At 45.4% G+C, this 18,457-nt stretch overlaps 1 protein-coding gene across 17 annotated transcripts in view; it reads right to left on the bottom strand.

Annotated features, from left to right (window-relative positions):
- Positions 1–18,457, bottom strand: part of LOC105496374 (protein tyrosine phosphatase receptor type T) — a 1,121,698-nt gene that overhangs the window by 31,919 nt on the left and 1,071,322 nt on the right. For 9 of the 17 annotated variants that reach the window (XR_011613330.1, XM_071079282.1, XM_071079280.1 and 6 more), the window contains 7 exons: positions 15,818–15,854; positions 14,302–14,399; positions 11,941–12,000; positions 11,107–11,223; positions 6,276–6,430; positions 2,438–2,573; positions 242–391 (listed from right to left, as the gene is read on the bottom strand). Coding sequence is in view for 16 of the 17 variants with exons in the window: in XM_071079282.1 (XP_070935383.1) it covers positions 242–391; positions 2,438–2,573; positions 6,276–6,430; positions 11,107–11,223; positions 11,941–12,000; positions 14,302–14,399; positions 15,818–15,854 (753 nt within the window). In the remaining variant the exon portion in view is untranslated. The remainder of the gene's footprint in view (positions 1–241; positions 392–2,437; positions 2,574–6,275; positions 6,431–11,106; positions 11,224–11,940; positions 12,001–14,301; positions 14,400–15,817; positions 15,855–18,457) is intronic. The other 8 variants (XM_071079290.1, XM_071079294.1, XM_071079284.1 and 5 more) reach the window with 1 other exon arrangement.

The raw sequence follows: 18,457 nt of genomic DNA, 5'->3' as shown, positions 1-18,457 counted from the left end.
CATGAGAGCTTGCTGCTTCTGCTTTCCACCATGTGAATATGCAGTGAGAAGATGGCTATCTGAAAGACAGGAAGTGAGCCCTCCCCAGACACTGAATTTACTGGAAGCTTGATATTGGACTTCTCAGCCTCCAGAAATGTAATAAATAAATGTTTGTCATTTAAACCACCGAATCTACGGAAATTTGTTATAACAACCCAAACTGACTAAGATGGTCACCGAGCCTGGGATTTGCTCATACCTGAAATTCATCTTTGATTTGGCTGGAGTTCGTCTGGGGGTCCAGCCTGCTGATATTGTAGTAGAGAGAACGGAACTCACACACAGGGATGGCAGTGTTGCCACAGAGGCACGCTTCCAGGATGGCGTCGTGCACAAACACATATTGCTCCTGCAAAGTCAGAAGAGAGGGAATGGGGTGCCAGGTAAGAACAGTGCCCTGGGAATTTGTGGTCCACATTTAGTATTGTGGCTATGAAGGATAGACACTTGTCAATATATTGTAGAATCCTTACTTTTTATACTGTAACCCAAAGGACCAACTTTCCACGTTTCCTAATGATCACCTGAACTATGGTGGGTCTTGTTTCTTACAGAAGATGTAATAGCATAGTCACTGATAAAATGAGAAACTTCTAGACATGCTGTAGCAGGTGCTCTTTGTGTCCAGCCCATGTCCCTTCAGCTTTCACCTTTACCTAAGGAAGGCTGCTTGCTGCAAACACCTGTGATTCTCTGCTGAAGGCAGAGAGGATACTTGGGCTGTACGGAAAGTAACCCTCAAGCAGAGACAGATAGAGAGTTGAGGACGGAAATCTAAGTTCCTTCTCCCTTTAGGTGGAATCACTTGGACACGCATGTGTCTCAGAGTTCCCAGCAGAATTGGGTTCCAGTTGTCTACAGTGTTGAACAGCTTGTTAAAGTAGCCTTTGTTTCCTTCCCTGCTCTGCCTCACTTTCCCATTCACCAGCCAGTGTGTCTTGGGATTACCTTCCAAGCAAATTATTTGCCCGCAAATCTTTGTCTCACAATCTGCTCCTAAAACATGTGTCATGTCTTCTCCTATCTCAATTATTTGTACCTGCTGTTCTCTCCTCCTGAAACTCCACTCCCTCTTTTCCATACCTTTAATGTTTCATTCTTTCTGGAAGGCCATCTGTTAATCCACCAGGCAGAAGTTGGTGTCACTTCTAGGCCCTAGATAAATGTTTGTTGAGTGACCTTTTCTGCAGAACTTGGTCAGTTTCTCTATAAAGTGTGCTTTTCCAGATGCAACATGATGCATCTGCATTTGAATATGTCTGTCTCCTCATCTGTCTGACTGCAACTGGCAAGCCTGCCTTCTGCATGCATGAACCTGGGAATAGATAAAGCAGCCCTCTTGGCTTTAGTGCTAGAAGCCTGAAGACTGGCCTGTGTCAGTTAGCTCAGAGCCTATGTGTGTAAACCAATCAGTGGTGGTATTCACTGCAGAGTCAGAGGGGCTGGCTGTACCAAAGCCATGGGTCACTTCCCTTTGCAGGATTGATGATGTACACAGTTCCTTATCTGTCCCAGCTCTGACTGCCCAAGCACCCAGAGCCTTCACTAGAACAGAAGATGGGCTCATTACGGGAATGATAAGCCAAGGCACAGAGTGGGATAGGCAGAAAAGGCTGCTTAGTCAGAGTGTGGTTCTGGCAAAAAAGCAGAGGCCTTTGGGGTCACATGGACCCAAGTTCTCCCAGTCTGGTATGTGAGGTCTTAGGGACACAATTTCGTAGTTTTCGTAGTTTCTTCTTCATTGATAAATTGGAGATAATAGTAGGAGCTGTTTTGGAGGAGTAGAAACACTACCGCGACTAGAAAGAATGTATGCTGCCTGGCTCACAGTAGGTACACAACAATAAAGATTAATTCCTTTCAGTACTCTTAGGTCTGGGCTCTCTAACTGCACGGAGAAGTGCTGAAGGTCTGCTTCTCCCTTGAGGGCAGGGGCTATGTATTACATCTCTTGAAATCCCCAGCACCCAGCCTAAGTACTCAGTTACTTTGTTGATTAAACCATTCCCTGCAGTGACTGAACCATCGCTTGGCACGTAGTGGTCACTGAATAAATGCCAGTCCTTCTCTTTCTCTATCACTTCACCCAAGGCAAGAATGCTATTCAAATAATCCCCGAAATTTGTCATTCTGTCCTTGCTTGGATGGCCTCAGAGATGGAGAACTCACCACCATTCTTCATTGGTGGAACTCCCTGCACTGTAGACCTCCAGGGTTGGCTGGGGCACCCTAGCTTCCACAGTAGTCTCTCCATAGTAAGCCATGAGTCTACTCCCTCCCGCTTCTCTCATACCCTTTCCATAGGTTGCCCCTACCTATGGGTCTCTCAGTTCTATCATGTTTCTCCTTGGTCAGGGCTACAGGTGGCCAACGGTCTTGGTCCCTTAGGACTCACCTCTGTCTGTACCAGGTTGACCCTCTGGGCCCGGAGCTCACGCACGCAGTTGAAGATGTCCACCACCCCTTCATTCTCGGCCATGTCAAGCATGGTGTCAATGGCAATGAAGCAGCCAGTCCGCCCAGCCCCAGCACTGGAAGAGAGGTATGGATCTTTGTTAAGGATCTTTGCAGGGGGACCTGCCCTGGGGAGGCCCCTAGCATTCAGCCCTATCCCCAAGGGTCCTGCTGAGAGGCCATATACAGCAGAAGTCAGACAGAACTGTCTGAATCCCAGCGTTCCTGGGGGATCTTGAGTAAGCATCTAAACTTAGACTAAGCCCCAGCCGTCTCCTTTGTAAAATTAGAGAGTAGTGCTGGTCTCCGAGGGCTATTTTATCAGGACTGACTTATTTTAATGTGGTCATTTAGCAAAGGTTTATTCAGGGCTTACAAAATGCCATTGTTCTACGTGCTTTATAAATGTTACCTATAGATTTCCCTGTGAGGTTAAGAAGTTTCTCATCCCACTTCACAGGTGAGAAAACAGGCATAGAGGGCTTACCTTGCCTGACCGAGGTCACACAGCTGGCAAGTGGTAGAGCTGGAACTTTTACCCCAGCAGTCTGGCTCCAGATTATGTGTTCCCACATTTCCTTTCTTAATATGCATAGTTTGTAATGCATGCGCAAACCACACATATACATGCCGTTTCCTTGTCTGATGGATAAAATAATACATCTATATAGCATAAAACACCTAGCATGGTTCCTGGCATGCTGGAGATGTCTCATAGACATGTCTTTCCTATTTTCTACCCTTCTTTTCTCTTCTTCAGCAAATGGGTTGATGGATGGAAGCAAAGAAGGAGAGGAGAGAGAACAGAGGGGAGGTGAATGACAGGACAGAAACTCGAGTTCTCCGAGCTGCGCCCAAGATGGAGAGTGGATGGTGGAGCACAATGTTCAAAGACCAGCATCTGGCTCCATCTGCGGCTGTTTTCCCAGGATCATGAAGCAAGAGCATCATGAAACTGGAGCAGCTGACGGTCTGGAGACCCTTGTCAGGGATCAAGTTTCCGAAGCAAGAGCCTTATGAAACTGGAGCAACTGACCGTCTGGAGACCCTTGTCAGGAATCAAATTTCCTAATACATACTTGATTTCTGGTCACTAGTGGCTTCTTTAGGAGAATCTTAGACCAAGTACAAAATAGCAGAGGAACTCAATGAGACTCTATGGGCCTTGGCCAGCCCTTTCTAGATGAGTGCTGGGCTCTGAAACATCAGTGCCGACCAAGAGGCACATAAGACATGTGCTTCACACATGTGCAGTTTTGGATGGGAAGGCTGGGCAGCCTGTCAAGGAGGCCCCCTTCCACTGCGTTTTCACATCTTGCATTTCTCATGGAAACAAGCGTCTTTGTCTAACAATGTGGATGTCAAAAGAAACACAAAGAGGAAGAGAGATGGAACAAAACAAAAAAGCAATATTGGCTGATTATAAATCCAAGGAGCACAGGCTAGCGCGGACCACTACCTACAACAATTTGGAAAGTACACCCATCGGAAGCAGAGTCTTCATTCATGAGAAAATTTCATAGTTTAAGTTTGCTTCAGAACCTACTCCCCAAAATCCAGATGCGAGGACTCAAGAGACTCGGCCTCTGTATCTGGGAGGGAGTATAGGGGGTCACTCGTGTTTTTTCTTCAATGTTCATATTCAGCATGCTTTAGTATAAAGAACCAGCCCAGTTTGGTTCTGAATTTTGGAACTATCAGTGGTGACCAAGTTGCCTAGTGTCCGTTAGCTTCAGACTTCTGATGCATTTAACATACCTCCCTGCAGGGTCCTTGTGAAGACAGAGCTGTGTTTATTTCAGCATCACATAGTAATCAAACACAGGGTCTTTGAAGAGACCCCTAGAATTAAATCCTGGCTCTATTACTTACTAGCTGTGTGACCTTGGGCAAATGACTTAACCTCTCTGGGTTTCAATACTCATCTATAAAATGATGTTAATAATTAATAGATTTACCTCACAGCATTAATAGCCTAATATGTATAAATTGCATGGAATTACAGTTAAAATGCATAATGTATACACATTGCTTTGTGCCTGGATACATAATAATTTCTCAATAAAAGTCTTAGTAGACTCTCATAATGGCTATTATATTCAACAAATATTTATTGAAAATGTAAGATGCAGTAGATGCTGGGATTAGGAGTGGGAATACGGAGACATTGTTCCTTTCCTGAAGGATTAATAATCTGGGGAGGGGGAGAAGACATTAAGAGGCAGAGAATAATGATACATTAGAGTGCTCACTACATGTCAGGCATTCTCTCTTAGGCACTTAGTACACTTAGCCAACCCATTTGTTAATAATTTTCAGAACAGACCCAGGAGTGGGTACCACTCTGCTCAGATGCATTAAGATGACCTGCTATGGAGATACGTAAGGCCTTAGAGCCATCATGCGCAGAGGGCCTGATAAACATTTGCCATTGTCTTTCTTTCTCCCTAACTCTTGATCTGGGTGCTCTTTGGGATATAGAGATGGGGGGATTAATGATCTATTGCCCTTCGATTGCTGTGAGATATAAAGCAGAGAATACATGCAAAACACTTAGAGAGTCCAGAATTACCTCCTCATCCTCACTTGCCTTATCTGTGAAATGGGGTTGTGTAGCTACTATTGCTGGGAAGATAAATGGGTGCTGTATGAGGATGGGGCTGGCTCTGAGACATCTACAGCTTCCGTGGTCTCTTGACTGACACAAACTGCCAGGGAAGGGATGTGATAACTCAAGCATCCAAGGTCTGAAAAGATGGGCTGGTCCAAGGTCATAGTGGAAGAGAGAGGCAATGGGAAGGAGGGGGATGCCAGCTGGCCGGGCTTCGGGTCAGGAAGACCATCCTCCTCCAATTCTGGACACCCCTGACATGATACTTCATCTCCATTTGGGAGGATTCGAAGATGTGCCACTCATTCTCAATGTGACTTTCTAGGTCAGAGCTGAAAATCTCTCTTCTCCATAATAAGGTAAAACCTGGTGCTGTCCATTTCTCTCTATGAGGGACCCTGCAGGCTGGCAACTGATTTTGAAAATAATAGAAATGAAAAGAAGCATGCTTCCACCAAGGCACCCTGCTGCCATGTCAAGGAGCTGAGGGCGAGTGTCTGGAGAAAAGCAGGTGAAATATTCCCACTCTGTGTTTACCTTCTCAGCACTTGAGTTTTTGTATATGTAAAATGGGAATGATAATAATGCCCACCTCTCAAGACTGGATGAGAAGTAAATTGAATAATGTGGGTAAAGTGCACATGACAGACCCAGCAGATGCTGCCAGTGTTCAGCCTGCCTCCCTGGTGACCTCACTGTTTTCAGACAACAACAACAACAATGGCCACTACTGCTCTTCCTCTTGTTAGTTGACCTTGCGACCAAGTCTCATCAGAAAGCATGGCGGACACAGGAAGAGGAGTCTCTAAGAGTAAAGCCACTAGAAAAGATAGCATGTCCCTCCCAAGAAAGCTGAGGTGCAGAGGCACTCTAGGGTAGTTGGAGGAATTCTTTTTTTTTTTTTTGAGACAGAGTCTCACTCTGTCACCCAGGCTAGAGTGCAGTGGCGCGATCTTGGCTCACTGCAACCTCCCCTCCTGGGTTCAAGCAATTCTCCTGCCTCAGCCTCCCAAGTAGCTGGGATTACAGGTGTGTGCCACCACACCCAGCTAATTTTTTGCATCTTTAGTAGAGACGGAGTTTCACCATGTTGGCCAGGCTGGTCTCGAACTCCTGACCTCATGATCCGCCCGCCTCGGCCTCCCAAGGTGAGGGACCTTTGACTTACCTGCAGTGGACCACTATGGGCCCTGCTTCTGGGGGGTTGAGGAACTTGACCTGGCGGACGAAGCCCAGAAGGCCAGTGGCGTAGCAGGGAACGCCGTGGTCAGGCCAGCTGGTGAAGTGGAAGAGGCGGAGCTCCCGGATCTCATGGTAGCCTTTCTGAGGAAAGAACAGGCCTCTGTTCTTCCAGCTGCTGCCCTCACATACCCAGCCCAGCAACACATGGAGCCACAGCTGCTGCACTGAGGAACCTCCAGCAGGGACAGGGCCCTCACAGTGTTAATAGGTGTTACTGCATAGAGCCATTCTGTGATCAGTTACATTTGGGAAACATGGGATTGTTACAATGAAACTGATGGCTTTATTACAGGACTTCTCAGAGTCTTAGAGTGTGCTCAAACACACTCTGAATGCCTAGGGGGCCACAGAGCACCCTAGGAGACCTCCTTTTGTTTGCCTAGGGGATGGTCTTTGACAAGTGTTTCATAGGAGGTGTATCGAGTAGAACGGATTTAAAGAAATGTTGGCCTTAACGACCAAGTCCAAATTATTTCCAGTGGAATCTGAGGCTTTCAGTGATTGAGGTCTGATGTTCTGTCATGTTCCAGCCTTGACTATGATAGTCTGTGTGACTTTCAAAATGTATATAACTTAGTCGATTTCTTTATTAATTAGATTCTTACTTAGAATGATTAGATAAGATACGAAACAAACAAAAGCAGAGCTTCTCTGATTGATGGAGACAGAGTGGGTCCTAGAACTCTGAGCGGTTCTCCTCCCTTTTCACATTCCTTCACCCCTCACAGACATACACTCCAGTCCCAACAGTGGTTTTCTGACTATTCCAAGGTCAGATCACACTTCTCAGCCTTTGCTTAGACAGTTCCTGCTACCTACTATTTTTCTGCTTAGCAATCTCCTGTAGATACCCAGAGAGCACTGAATAGGAAGAGTCTGTTTGATTTTTCATTCCTTCAGTTAAAAATCATTTACCAAGTGTGACCTGTGCCCAGCCTTGTGCTAGGTACTAGGAAGGTGAGAATAAAAGCCATAGCTCCTATCCCTGGAACAGCTCGTGGCCTCGTCGGGGAGGCAGATGCCCAAGTGGGTAATTCTGTTGAAGTGGATAAAGGAGTACCTGCTAACCTGATCTGAGGAGAGGAGAAATCAGAGAAGGCTTTCTAGAGGAGGTGATGCTTGACCTGAATCTTGAAACAAACTAATAGTGAAAATAATAGCTAACATTAACTAAGCATTTACGTGTGTCAGTCACTCTTCTGAACACTTCAGCATGCTAACTTATATAATCCTGATATAAATCCCTATATTTTTATCTCCACTTGATGGATCAGGAAACTGAGGCTGAGCAAGGTTAAGTGACACACCCAAGGTCACAGTACAACTCATAAGTTGTAAAGAGATGATGTGAACCCTGACTGGCTGTCTCCACAGTCTGCACTCTTAATCATTCTAATATACCGATGTGTGAGTATTACCCAGTTGACGGGAGAAGAGGAAGGGAATCCAAGGCAAGGGGACAGCATGGGCACGGGCCTGGGGACAGGGCTTAGCATGGCATGTGCAGAGAATCACTAGCAACCCAGGGCAATGCTAGAGGCAAGTGGAAGGCAGGCCATGGGGGACCACAGGCCTGGGGGTGTAGGAGAATAGATGAGAGCTGGATCCCAGAAGTCCTTGAATCTACATTAAGGCCTTTGGACTTTATCTCAAAGGCATTGGGAAGCTACAGGGAGATTACACAGATGGGTCCACACAAGAGGAAATGCATCATTAGACTTGTATTTTAGGAGGCTGCATCCTGCTACATGAAGGATGGATTCAGGTGGGTGGATCGGGGGTTGCAGAGAGGGCACTATTGGTACCTACTCAGATCCCCATCACTGGGTCAGTGGACTCATTGCCAGCTGCTCTGAGTCGTGTCTGTACACAGCTCACAGTTACCCTCTTCTGAAGAGGACTGTTCTCAGCTGAACAGGAACGCCCTCCCCGGGGGTGTGGCTGGGTGGGGCAGCATCCTCCAGTGACTGATAGTTGAGGGAGAATGACCAATTGGCTTGCCACTTGCTCAGTCGGCCCAGGACTGAGGGGTTCCCCAGTACGTGGGACTTTCAGTGCTAAAACCAGTAATGTTCTGGGAAAAACAGAAATTTATTTTTACCCTAAGGGGGGCCCCTGAGGCCCCTTTGCTTCAAGGTTGGACCAAGTGTGCAGTACCACTCATGTTCCAGGGCTCTCATGGGTTCAGGTGGAAGCAAGTCTCTGCTGAGGCCACATCCTCACTCAGCTCCCTTCCCCACTCCGTCCTGGCTCTCTCACCGCCTTCCGCCTGCAAACTCTCCCTCAACACACGAGCCAGGGCACCTAAACCCCTGCTGCTTCTGGCTCTGCTTCTGGGAAACCCAAACTAACATAGGGGCAGGACTAGAGGCAGACAGTCCTGTTAGGAGGGAGAAACCAGAGGCCCAGATTAAGGCCGTGATGGATGAGCTGAAGTGAGAGAGGAGAAACCTTCAAGAATACTTGGACTTTTTCCACACCATCCTCCAAATCAATTCAGTCCCAAGAAGCCCTCCTTCGAGCTCTTCCCACCTGTGCTATGATGATTTATCAAGGATCTTCTCTCCCTGATGTGACTGTGCTATCTTCAAGGGCAGACAGCACTCCCTGTTTATTATTTCCAGGTTCCCAGCTCAGGAACCGATTTTGAGCTAAAACCACAGGCGATGTTTGCTGAGTGCCTGCCTGCGTGCTGTGGAGAGGCTGGCTAAGCCCAGTTAATCCTCAGAGGCCCTTGGGGTCTTTTAAGGGCATCTCCCTATGAGTAATATCTTCCCTCATGGTTGTTTAAAAGACAAAGAAAATGTAACCCAAGAAAGGACCATAATTCTTCAACATGGTTTGCTAGCTGCAATTCCTCAAGGCCTCCCTGCCCATGTCCCCAGTCGCTCATCCCATCCTCGGGCATCCAACACAGATGTGACAGATGAAACTTGTATCCCACCTGGGTCCTTTTCCTTGGGCCTATGCTCCCAGGCCTCAGCTGCAGGGACTGTTGGTTGCTACTGCCTCCCAATTGTCCCCTTCTCTGGAGACATGCCATCAGTTGACAGGGGCTGGCCCATCCTGGAGGTTACCCCTCAGTGGATGGTCCACGGTCAGCAGACTGACTGATGTGGGAGCACAGAGGTCTGGCTTCCTTGCCTTAAGGGGGACAACCCTGTGGCATGGTTTATCCTTGGAGGTTCCCTGTGGATTGCCTCTAGGCTAGACTTCACTGGAGCCTCTGCCCTTGGCTGGTGTCTTTCCTTCCCTCTCCTGCTTCCCACTCTCTTAGGAATTTTTCCTAGGAGAGCTCCCTTGATATACCTTACTTTCCTGAATCCTTGCCTCAGGCTCTGCTTCTAAAAAACCTGACCTAAGGCAACATCGAAGTCCCAATGGTTTCCTTCCTTCTAGTGCAGGGAGTTCACAGGCTTCCTGACTTTTTCACCCAAGACTGCGGACTCAGATGAAAAAGACCCTGAGACTTTAGGAGTCTGGGGGTTGGAGTGGGAGCTTCTGGGGGCAAACAATATGTCCTAGGCCACTTTGTATGCTGGAACAGTACTGTGTGCATGCCGGGCTCTAGTCTGCAGAGCAGCCTATTTTGGCCCTTGCAAGGACTTGTCCAAGCCTCAAGGGCATAGCTCTCAAAGCATGTAAGTCCCCAGTGCTTTTGCATCCTCAGGCCTGTGGCCATGTTGTCTACTAAAGTGGCTGGTTTTAGAGGAATGGAACCTGTGGTGTAATGGAAAGAGAAGTGTGTTACAGGGGCCAAGGTGTGATTCCTGGTTCTACCAGCCTTGCAGCTGGGCAACTTTGGACAACTGATTTAAACTCTCTGTGTCTCAGTTTCTTCATCTGCAAAATGGGGATAATAATAGCTCTTACCTTATAGGGTTGCTGGGAGGATTAACTGAGTTACTCTATGCAAAGCATTTAGAAAAGTACCTGGTTCAGTAAGTGCTCAGTAAATGTTAGCTATCATTATGATATAATAGTAATGATAGAATAGCAATGATTATATAATAAGTTATAAATATATGTATTATTATTTGCAATCACATTCTTGCTCACCAAGCTTGTACAGCCCTGGCCTCCTTTTAATGTCTAGATCATCATTTTTCAACCTACTGATGCCTTGGGCTGGAAAATCCTTTGTTGTCGGGGCTGTCCTGTGCATTGTGCAATATTTATAAGCATCTCTGGCCTCTACCCACTAGGTGCCAGTACCATCCTAACCCTTCTCCCCCAAGTTGTGTCAACCAAAAATGTTGCCAGACATTTACAAATATTCCTTGGGGGATCAAAATGCCCCCGGTTGAGACCACAGGCCTTGAACAGCTTGAGATCATTTTTTCCCCCTCCAGACTGCATGTTTTTTCCTTCTGCCTGGGATAGCTCTTCTTTCCTTTCTACCCTGCACTGGTTCCTCCTCCTTCATTCTCTGCCCAAACGCCTCCTCCACTAAGAGGCCCTCTCCCACCACCCCATCCTCCTGTGGATTTCTATCTCCATCCTTTGCATATTCCTGTGTGACTTTTATCACAATGCGTTGTTATTTCATTGACTTGCTTATTGAATTCAGTTTGTCCAGCCTACTAGATGTGGGATCCATGGTAGCAGGATCCATGTCTGCCCTGATTGCTGATCTGTTGCTGGTGCCAAGCATGGGGCTGGACATAGAGCAGACCCTCGGTCACTACGTGTTCTGGATGAACAAAGAAGCCAGCTCTTATGGTGGACCGGCTGCCCACAGCCTCTGGGAAGCTTACCTTCTGGACTGTGAAGGTGCGTATGACATATTCTGCCAGGGGCTCTGTTTCAATCAGGGTGACTTTAATGTCTCCGTAGACCTCCGTGTCATCTGGCCAGTATCGCACACATTTCACCTGTGGCCAAGTGAGAGACAGAGACAGAACAAAGACAACGATGCATAAGCATATGGCTGAGTGTGAGCAGCTGTCTCATCTGGTCGTCCCATTCAAATAAACCCAAGGGTGACTTTGGTGGCATTTCAGTCCACAGGGTTCACAGCTGGCCAGGGATCAGCAAGCTGCACAGGGCTAAGCTCCCTCCCAGAGGCACTGGAGCCATTAGAAATAATTGTAGTACCTTCTTTTGCAAAGCTCCTTGTAATTTTCCAATGCATTATCACGCTACGTCATCAAATAGAACAAGGTGAGATAGGTGGGTGTTACTAGCCCCACTTTACAGATGAAAATAACACTCAAGTTTAGAGGTTTGGTGACTTGTCCAAGGCCATGTGGCCAGTTTGGGGACTGACTGAGTCCCCTTTCTGCTCTGTCAGGGTGGAGCAGCTGAGTATTATCAGCTGAGCGAAGATGAGACTAAAAGGTGGGAAACAGGAGGTGGAAGCAGAAGTGGTTGGGAGGTGGACATCATTAAGAGGTGGCAGGTAGGGGTCTGGAAGGAGAAAGGCTCTTGGTTGGGGAAAGGATGGCAGGTGCTGGACTCCAAGGGAAGATGCGCAGCTCCTCTCTGACCCTGGACGCGAGCAAGCCATTCCCCAGTCGACTGTTTAAGTCACACTCATGGATGAAAAAGAGATCATGGTTTTCCCCTTAAAAGAACAAAAGCATGATTACCATTCCGGGGGACGCTGCACGGCCTAGAGTGGCATTTCCCACAGTGTGTTCCGCTGGGTGCTAATAGGTGTTAGGTAAAAAACAAGAAACAAAAAACAAACAAAAAAAGGTTTTGTGGTCAAATGAGTTTGGGAAATGCTGTATTACACAGTTAAATAGGTAGCTTTGCTACAGGACTACTCAGCTTCTTTTGCATGCTAGTGCTAATGTGTTTTGTGTTTTGCGACTCTCCAAAAGGGGCACAGAGGATGCAGCATTTCCCAAACGTATTTAACCATGGAACCCTCTTCTCACTAAGCATCCTGCAGACTAGCATCCCATGGAACCCACTTAGGGAAACACTGGTATAGTGCAACAGGACATGGGGGCAAATGGATTCATTGCTTGGTCCTAACACTCAGTATCTGGGTAGCCCCAGAAAGTGCTGAAACCTCTCGGAGCCTCAGCTTCCTATCAATAATGATAGCTAACATTTACTGACTGTGTACTGTGTCTACCATGGCTCACAAAGTGTTCCGCAAATACTTTACATGTGTTATTCTAATGACTTACCAACACGACTTGATGAAGTAGGTATTATTATCCCCATTTTGCAGACGAGGAAGCATAGGAAAGCTAAGAAAATTGCCCAAGGTCAACTGTTGGTAAGGGACGGAGCCAGGATGCAAACCCAGGGCACTTGAATAATAACTAGGAACATGGGCTCCTATGATTGTTGTAAGTTGTGGGAATGCACAGGAAGGGCCTGGCACAGTGTTTGACACTAGCAGGAGTTTAAGAGATTGCTTTCCTCCCCAAATCCAATTTAGATTTATGGTCTATCCTTCGAGGGAGTCTGTTTCCAATGTGGGATATATTGTAGAACAGGCTAAAATTTGCTTCTGAATCCTGGGCTGGCCTTTATATCCACAGTAGCTGCACCCTGGGCCTGAGTCCCTGGGGAACAGTCTGAGTGGAGTGATCATGAGCACTGGAATGAGAGTCCACTGTCAAATTTTGTGCCTAGGTTTTGGCTGAGTGACGTCAGGGTAGGTACTCTACCCCTTTAGGTCTGTTTCCTCATCTGTAAAATTGAGTGATGGACTAGATAAGGGTGGACTCATGGATAAAGTCTCACCTGGTCCTAAATTCCCATTAGGCCCTGAGATGTCCATACCCCTTTACTGGATTACAAAAGCCCAGATTTTCTCCTTCCCATCATCACAGAGGCCAGAATTCATCTTTATGAATTATCCGTTTCTTACCCAAGCAAAAACTTACCTGCCCACATTTTAGTTAGTTCATATGGTGTGTAGAGAGCCCTTTTAATTGTAGTATTTGTACACCTTGCCTTTAAACTCAGCAGCCTACCCACATGCCAAAGTTAACCAAGTAGGCAAAAGCAAGCTGGGAATAGCAGTCCCATTTCTAAGCCCCAGGAGTAGTTGAGGACCACCTCAGAGAGAGTTGAGATGGAGCAGAGCAGGAGACCAAGATCTGAGCCCTGAAGAACATCAAGATTTCTTGAGGTCAGGGGAAGAAAAGCGGGTAACAAAGGGTTGGATGCCGCTGAGGTTGAGTAAGATGAGAAGAGAGAAGTGGGGACTGGATTTGTTGACATGAAGGATGCGAGTGATATTGACAATATCACTATTGGTGGGATGGAGGGAGGAGCTACGCTGGGGTGGGTAGAAGAGAACCTGAGTGAAGAAACAGAGCCTCTCTGTGAGTCTTTAAAGTTTGGCAGAAAAGCAGGAACAAGAAGATACTTTTTATTTACCTTTTCCTTTCTTTTTAAGATGGAAGGTACTGGGCGTGATTGTATGCTAAGGGAAACAATTTGGCAATGAGAAAGAGACTTATTTTGCAAGCGAGAAAGGGAAAAATGAAAAAAATTATTGAGTAGAATCTGTGATCCAGGCACGAGGTTTGCCTTTGGAAGGGCAGAGACATGGCTTCTGTTGTATTAGGCTGAGCTATAAGAAACGGTTGACATTCGACCATTTGAGTCAGCAAAAACAGCCATTTCTTATAGTCAAACCTGACAGCAGAGGAGAAGAACAAGAGGATGGTTGTTGATACAAGTAGGATTGCAGCTTTATGGTGTGACGATGAGGGAGTGCATGACTGATGGTTTTAATTTCCTCAAAATATATGAGATGACATCATCAACGGAGAGTGAGGGTGGAAAAAGGGATGAAGGGGATTTGAAGGGAAAGGACATTGCTTGAATGTGGAATAGGAGTGATGACATCTCCCTTGTAGGTTGCTGTGAGGGTGAAATACTGACTAGGAGGCACTTAGCACAATGCGTGGAACAGAGAGATGTTCGAGAGGGCATCTCCAGCATCCTCTGCCCAGGCGAGTGCGGGAGAGGCTTACCCTGCCCACTTCCACCAGGTTTGTGACCATGACGATGCTGGCAGAGTTCTCCTGCCAGATCATTCTCCAAAAGTCCTTTACGGTCTCCTGCATTGGACCTGACAACAGAGAAGGCAGTGAGGTTAGAGAATGCAAGTGCAAAGAAGCAGCTGAGAAGATTTGTCCCTCTGGTTGGTCAAGTCTCCACACTGGTGAGCAGAAGTGAGGCCGGTGATCCTCGTTAAGATACCAAGTATCTGAGACATGGGCCTGAGACATGTGAGCCTGATGGGGACAGATTAGGGTATGGATGAGGAAAGCCTCATTCCAAGCTCTCACAATCTGCAGCATCTACTGGAAATGTTGGCAGCCCCTCCTCTCTCTTCTGTCCTCCTCCTGCTCAGACCCTTCCTACCAACTCCACGTATCGCCTTATCTGGACTGTATTATGGCTTGAGGGAGTTTTCAAAAACTGGGCTCGAGAACCTCCATGACAGACAGGAAGGCGATTGGGGTGGGGGGATGGAGAGAGCTGCTGGGTGCCAGATGCTGAGAACAAAAACAGGAGATGCCTGATTTTGAGCTTGACAAATGCTGGAGGCATTCCTCTAGAGCCTGAACAGAAAGGAAGAGGGAAAAAAAAAAAAAAAAAAAAAAAAAAAAAGACGAGGAGCAGAAAATAGGCTCTGACAGTCCAAAGCAATTTCCTTGGAAATTACTCTTTCAATGTCCTGGGCCTTCATCATTTTTAAAATTACAAAAGTAATATGTGTGTTTGATATAAAAGTTTGAATACCATTTTTCTATATTTATATGTATATGTGTGTATTTACTGTAATAAGCATCAAACCTATTATATGTATTTTCTGATGCCCTTAAAAATTCTTACCAAGCATAATAGTTTTAATAGCTGCAAGGTTTTCTATAATATGGCGGTAACACACTTTATGTAACCAATGTACCAATTGTTGGGCATTTAAGATTTTTCACTTTTTTATTCCTATTATAGATAACACCGTGAAGAATGTTCTTATATGCGTCATTGTCTATATATATAATTATCTGCAGGATTTTTTTTTCCAGAAGGGTTTGAAAGGTATGATCACTTTTAAGCCTTCTGAAAACGCACTGCCAAGTTACTTTCTAGGGCAGCCAGCTGCATGTCTGTTATGGGCACGCATCTATCATGGAGATAAGGCACCATCAGCTTGGGCCTCTCCCTCCTGACCATTTCCAAGTGACAGCTTCTTACTCTGTCACTCATGGGCCTTTCTCCTATAGTGAAACTTGCCACCATTTTCCTTCCCAAATAAACAACTGAACAATCTCAAGGACCTCTGGAGATTCTTCAGCCTACCCCTCTGTGACTTCTTTGCTGGTGGAAACTCATTCCTCTCCTCCAGGGCTGTTTAGTGAAAAAGGAGGGTTGGAGTAATAGATATAGGAGGAGAGGACAAAAGCCTTGCATTTAAGAGAGCCCTTTCCCTTGGGACCCCTGAAGCCTCTCTGAGGCACTAGGTGGAGGGAGGGCACTTACCTTGAGTTGCAATGTAGTGCCGAGGTCGATGGTATCCCTGGATAACAGGAGAAAAGCACTGTAAAATCTGTTGTCAAAGCTTGCAGACAGCACAATATTAATAAACATCCTCTCCGAGTCTTGATTTTCTCATGGGCAAAATGAGAACAGCATCAGTTATTCCCAGAGAAGTGGCAAAGGTTAAATGAGATGTTGCACATAGAGTGTGCAGTAAGTCACTAAATGCTAGCTATTCTTGTAGTTACTTGTGAGGTGCCTACATAGGCTTGCCTTGGAGCCAGTGGCACTGGGAGCAAAGATTTGATGGGCATCACTTATCCTTATGCACCCAAAAAGAGGTAGAGAAGGAGTTTTCAGGTTTATGGGGAGCATCAACCACCAAAAAGTCTTTCTTGAGCCATGATTTTATGAAGAACACTGTATAAGACCCTATGGGACACCCAGAGAAGAAAGAGAAAAAAAAAAACAATTCAATTGCTGACTCCTTCCATTAGTAACAATTAGAAAAAGAAAATTGAGAAGTATCCCACATTGCTTCTCTATGCCAACATTCCTGGGCTTGGAATTGAAGTCCCAGGTACGGAGAAGACCTTATGGAGGTGTGACTTGGGAGACCCATAAAGATACCTGCAAATTCAAAGACCAGTTTCTAATTTCTGTGTACATTTCAAAGCGCTACAGCAGGCCTTGCTGTACTCTGGCTGGGCAGTACCCTGCTGCCCCATAACCTTCATCACTGGAGAAGAGGTTGAAGGTGACCCCTCTTTTGCCTGGGCATGGCATACATGGAGTGTCCTTTTTCCAGTTACAGTCATATTGAGTAGAATTTAAGTTTTGAAGACAGACCTGCATTTAGTGCAGAACACTGAATGCAATTCATATTTGTTAAATAAATACATGAGTGAATGAATGAATACATGAATAAATTTTTTAAAGAACACAGATGCCAATTATGGGCCCTATCAATTGAGAGATTGTTGACAGTCCTGAAATCCACTTAGCTTTTATAGTTAACCACGTCCAGAGAAAATAAGTCCTAACGTTTGATGGATACCTGCCTTTGTCTTAGATGTTGCTGACCAGTCTTTTTGTCCTGTTGAGGTGGATGAACTGCCTTGAGGCCACTTTCTTCAGGAAATAGAACTGCCATCTGTATGGTTTATGGTGCCATAGATGTGGCATCTCTAAAGTTCTAGACCCACTTTCTGATTCAAAGACAAGTTTCTGAGTCCCTTGTACATTTCTGCACCTTTGTGTTTCACTTGCTCAATAATGATTTTGCAGGCACCTTCCAATTGCTGGGCCTGCTCTAGAATTGGAGGTCGGCACCAATCCAGGGACAATGTCATGACCAGAACTGTTGGATTAACCACAGTTAGTGAACAGCCCCACTTAAAGTCTGTGCTTGAGAAATCCTATGTACTTAATGAGGTTGTCAGTTTCTTAAGGACAAACACTCCCTACTAAGCTTAAATTTTTTCCCACAGAGCTCACCACAATGTGAGACTCAGAGCAAATACCCAATAAACAAGCTGTTGACAAACCAACTAGGCAGGCAACATAGCATGGTGATTATGCATACCATGGACTCTGGAACTCAGCTGCCTGGGTTTGAACACTGGCTCTGTCCCTTCTAGGGTTTGTGGTCTGGGGCAAGCTACTTAGCCTCATTGTGCCTCAGTTTTAAAATTCACAATAGCAAAGATATGAAATCAACCTACGTGTCCATCTCAATGGATGATTGAATAAAGAAATTATATATATATAGTATTCAATATGTATATTATGGATATATATATGGAAAGATATATATATATGGAAATATATATATGGAAAGATATATATACATGGAGATATATATGTATGGAGAGAGATATATATATGGAGATATATATATATGGAAAGATATATATATATACACACACAGTATTCCATGGTGTGTGTGTATATACACACATATATATACATACACACCATGGAATACTACTAAGCCATAAAAAATAACGAAATCATGACTTTTGCAGCAACATGGCTACATGGATGGACCTGGAGGCCATTATCTTAAGCAAAAAAACTCTCAGAAACAGAAAGTCAAATACCACATGTTCTCACTTACAGTGGGAGCTAAATAATGTGTACAATATGGATGTAGAGTATGGAATAGTAGACACTGGTGGCTCAGAAGGGTGGGAGGGTAGGAGGGTGGTGAGAGGGATGAGAAATAATTTAATAGGTGCAATGTGTACTATTCAGGTGATGGTTACATTAAAAGCCTATACTTCACCACTGTGCAATATATATAGTAACAAAACTGCACTTGTACCCCCTAAATCTATAAAATTAAAAAAATTAATAGGGATAATGGTATTTACATCATAGTGTTGTTGATCAGATTAAATGAGTTGATATATAACAGTTACTATGTGCCAGCCCTATTCTAAGATTTAACATAAATGTCTTTGCTATTGTTATTTTATTGTTTATTTGGCAAACATTTATTTACTGAGTGCCTATCAAGACTAAAAGTATATGCACACCTCTCAGGGGATACTGGGATGATGAGACCTTCTTTGTGTTAATGTAATAACTGAGCCCTTCCCTGTGACACAAGTGGTAGGAGGACCTATCCCTTCCTCCAAG

This window comes from Macaca nemestrina, chromosome 15 (genome assembly GCF_043159975.1).
Source record: "Macaca nemestrina isolate mMacNem1 chromosome 15, mMacNem.hap1, whole genome shotgun sequence".
In the NCBI taxonomy this organism is placed as follows: domain Eukaryota; kingdom Metazoa; phylum Chordata; class Mammalia; order Primates; family Cercopithecidae; genus Macaca; species Macaca nemestrina.
This window is presented reverse-complemented; position numbering and strand designations above follow the sequence as displayed.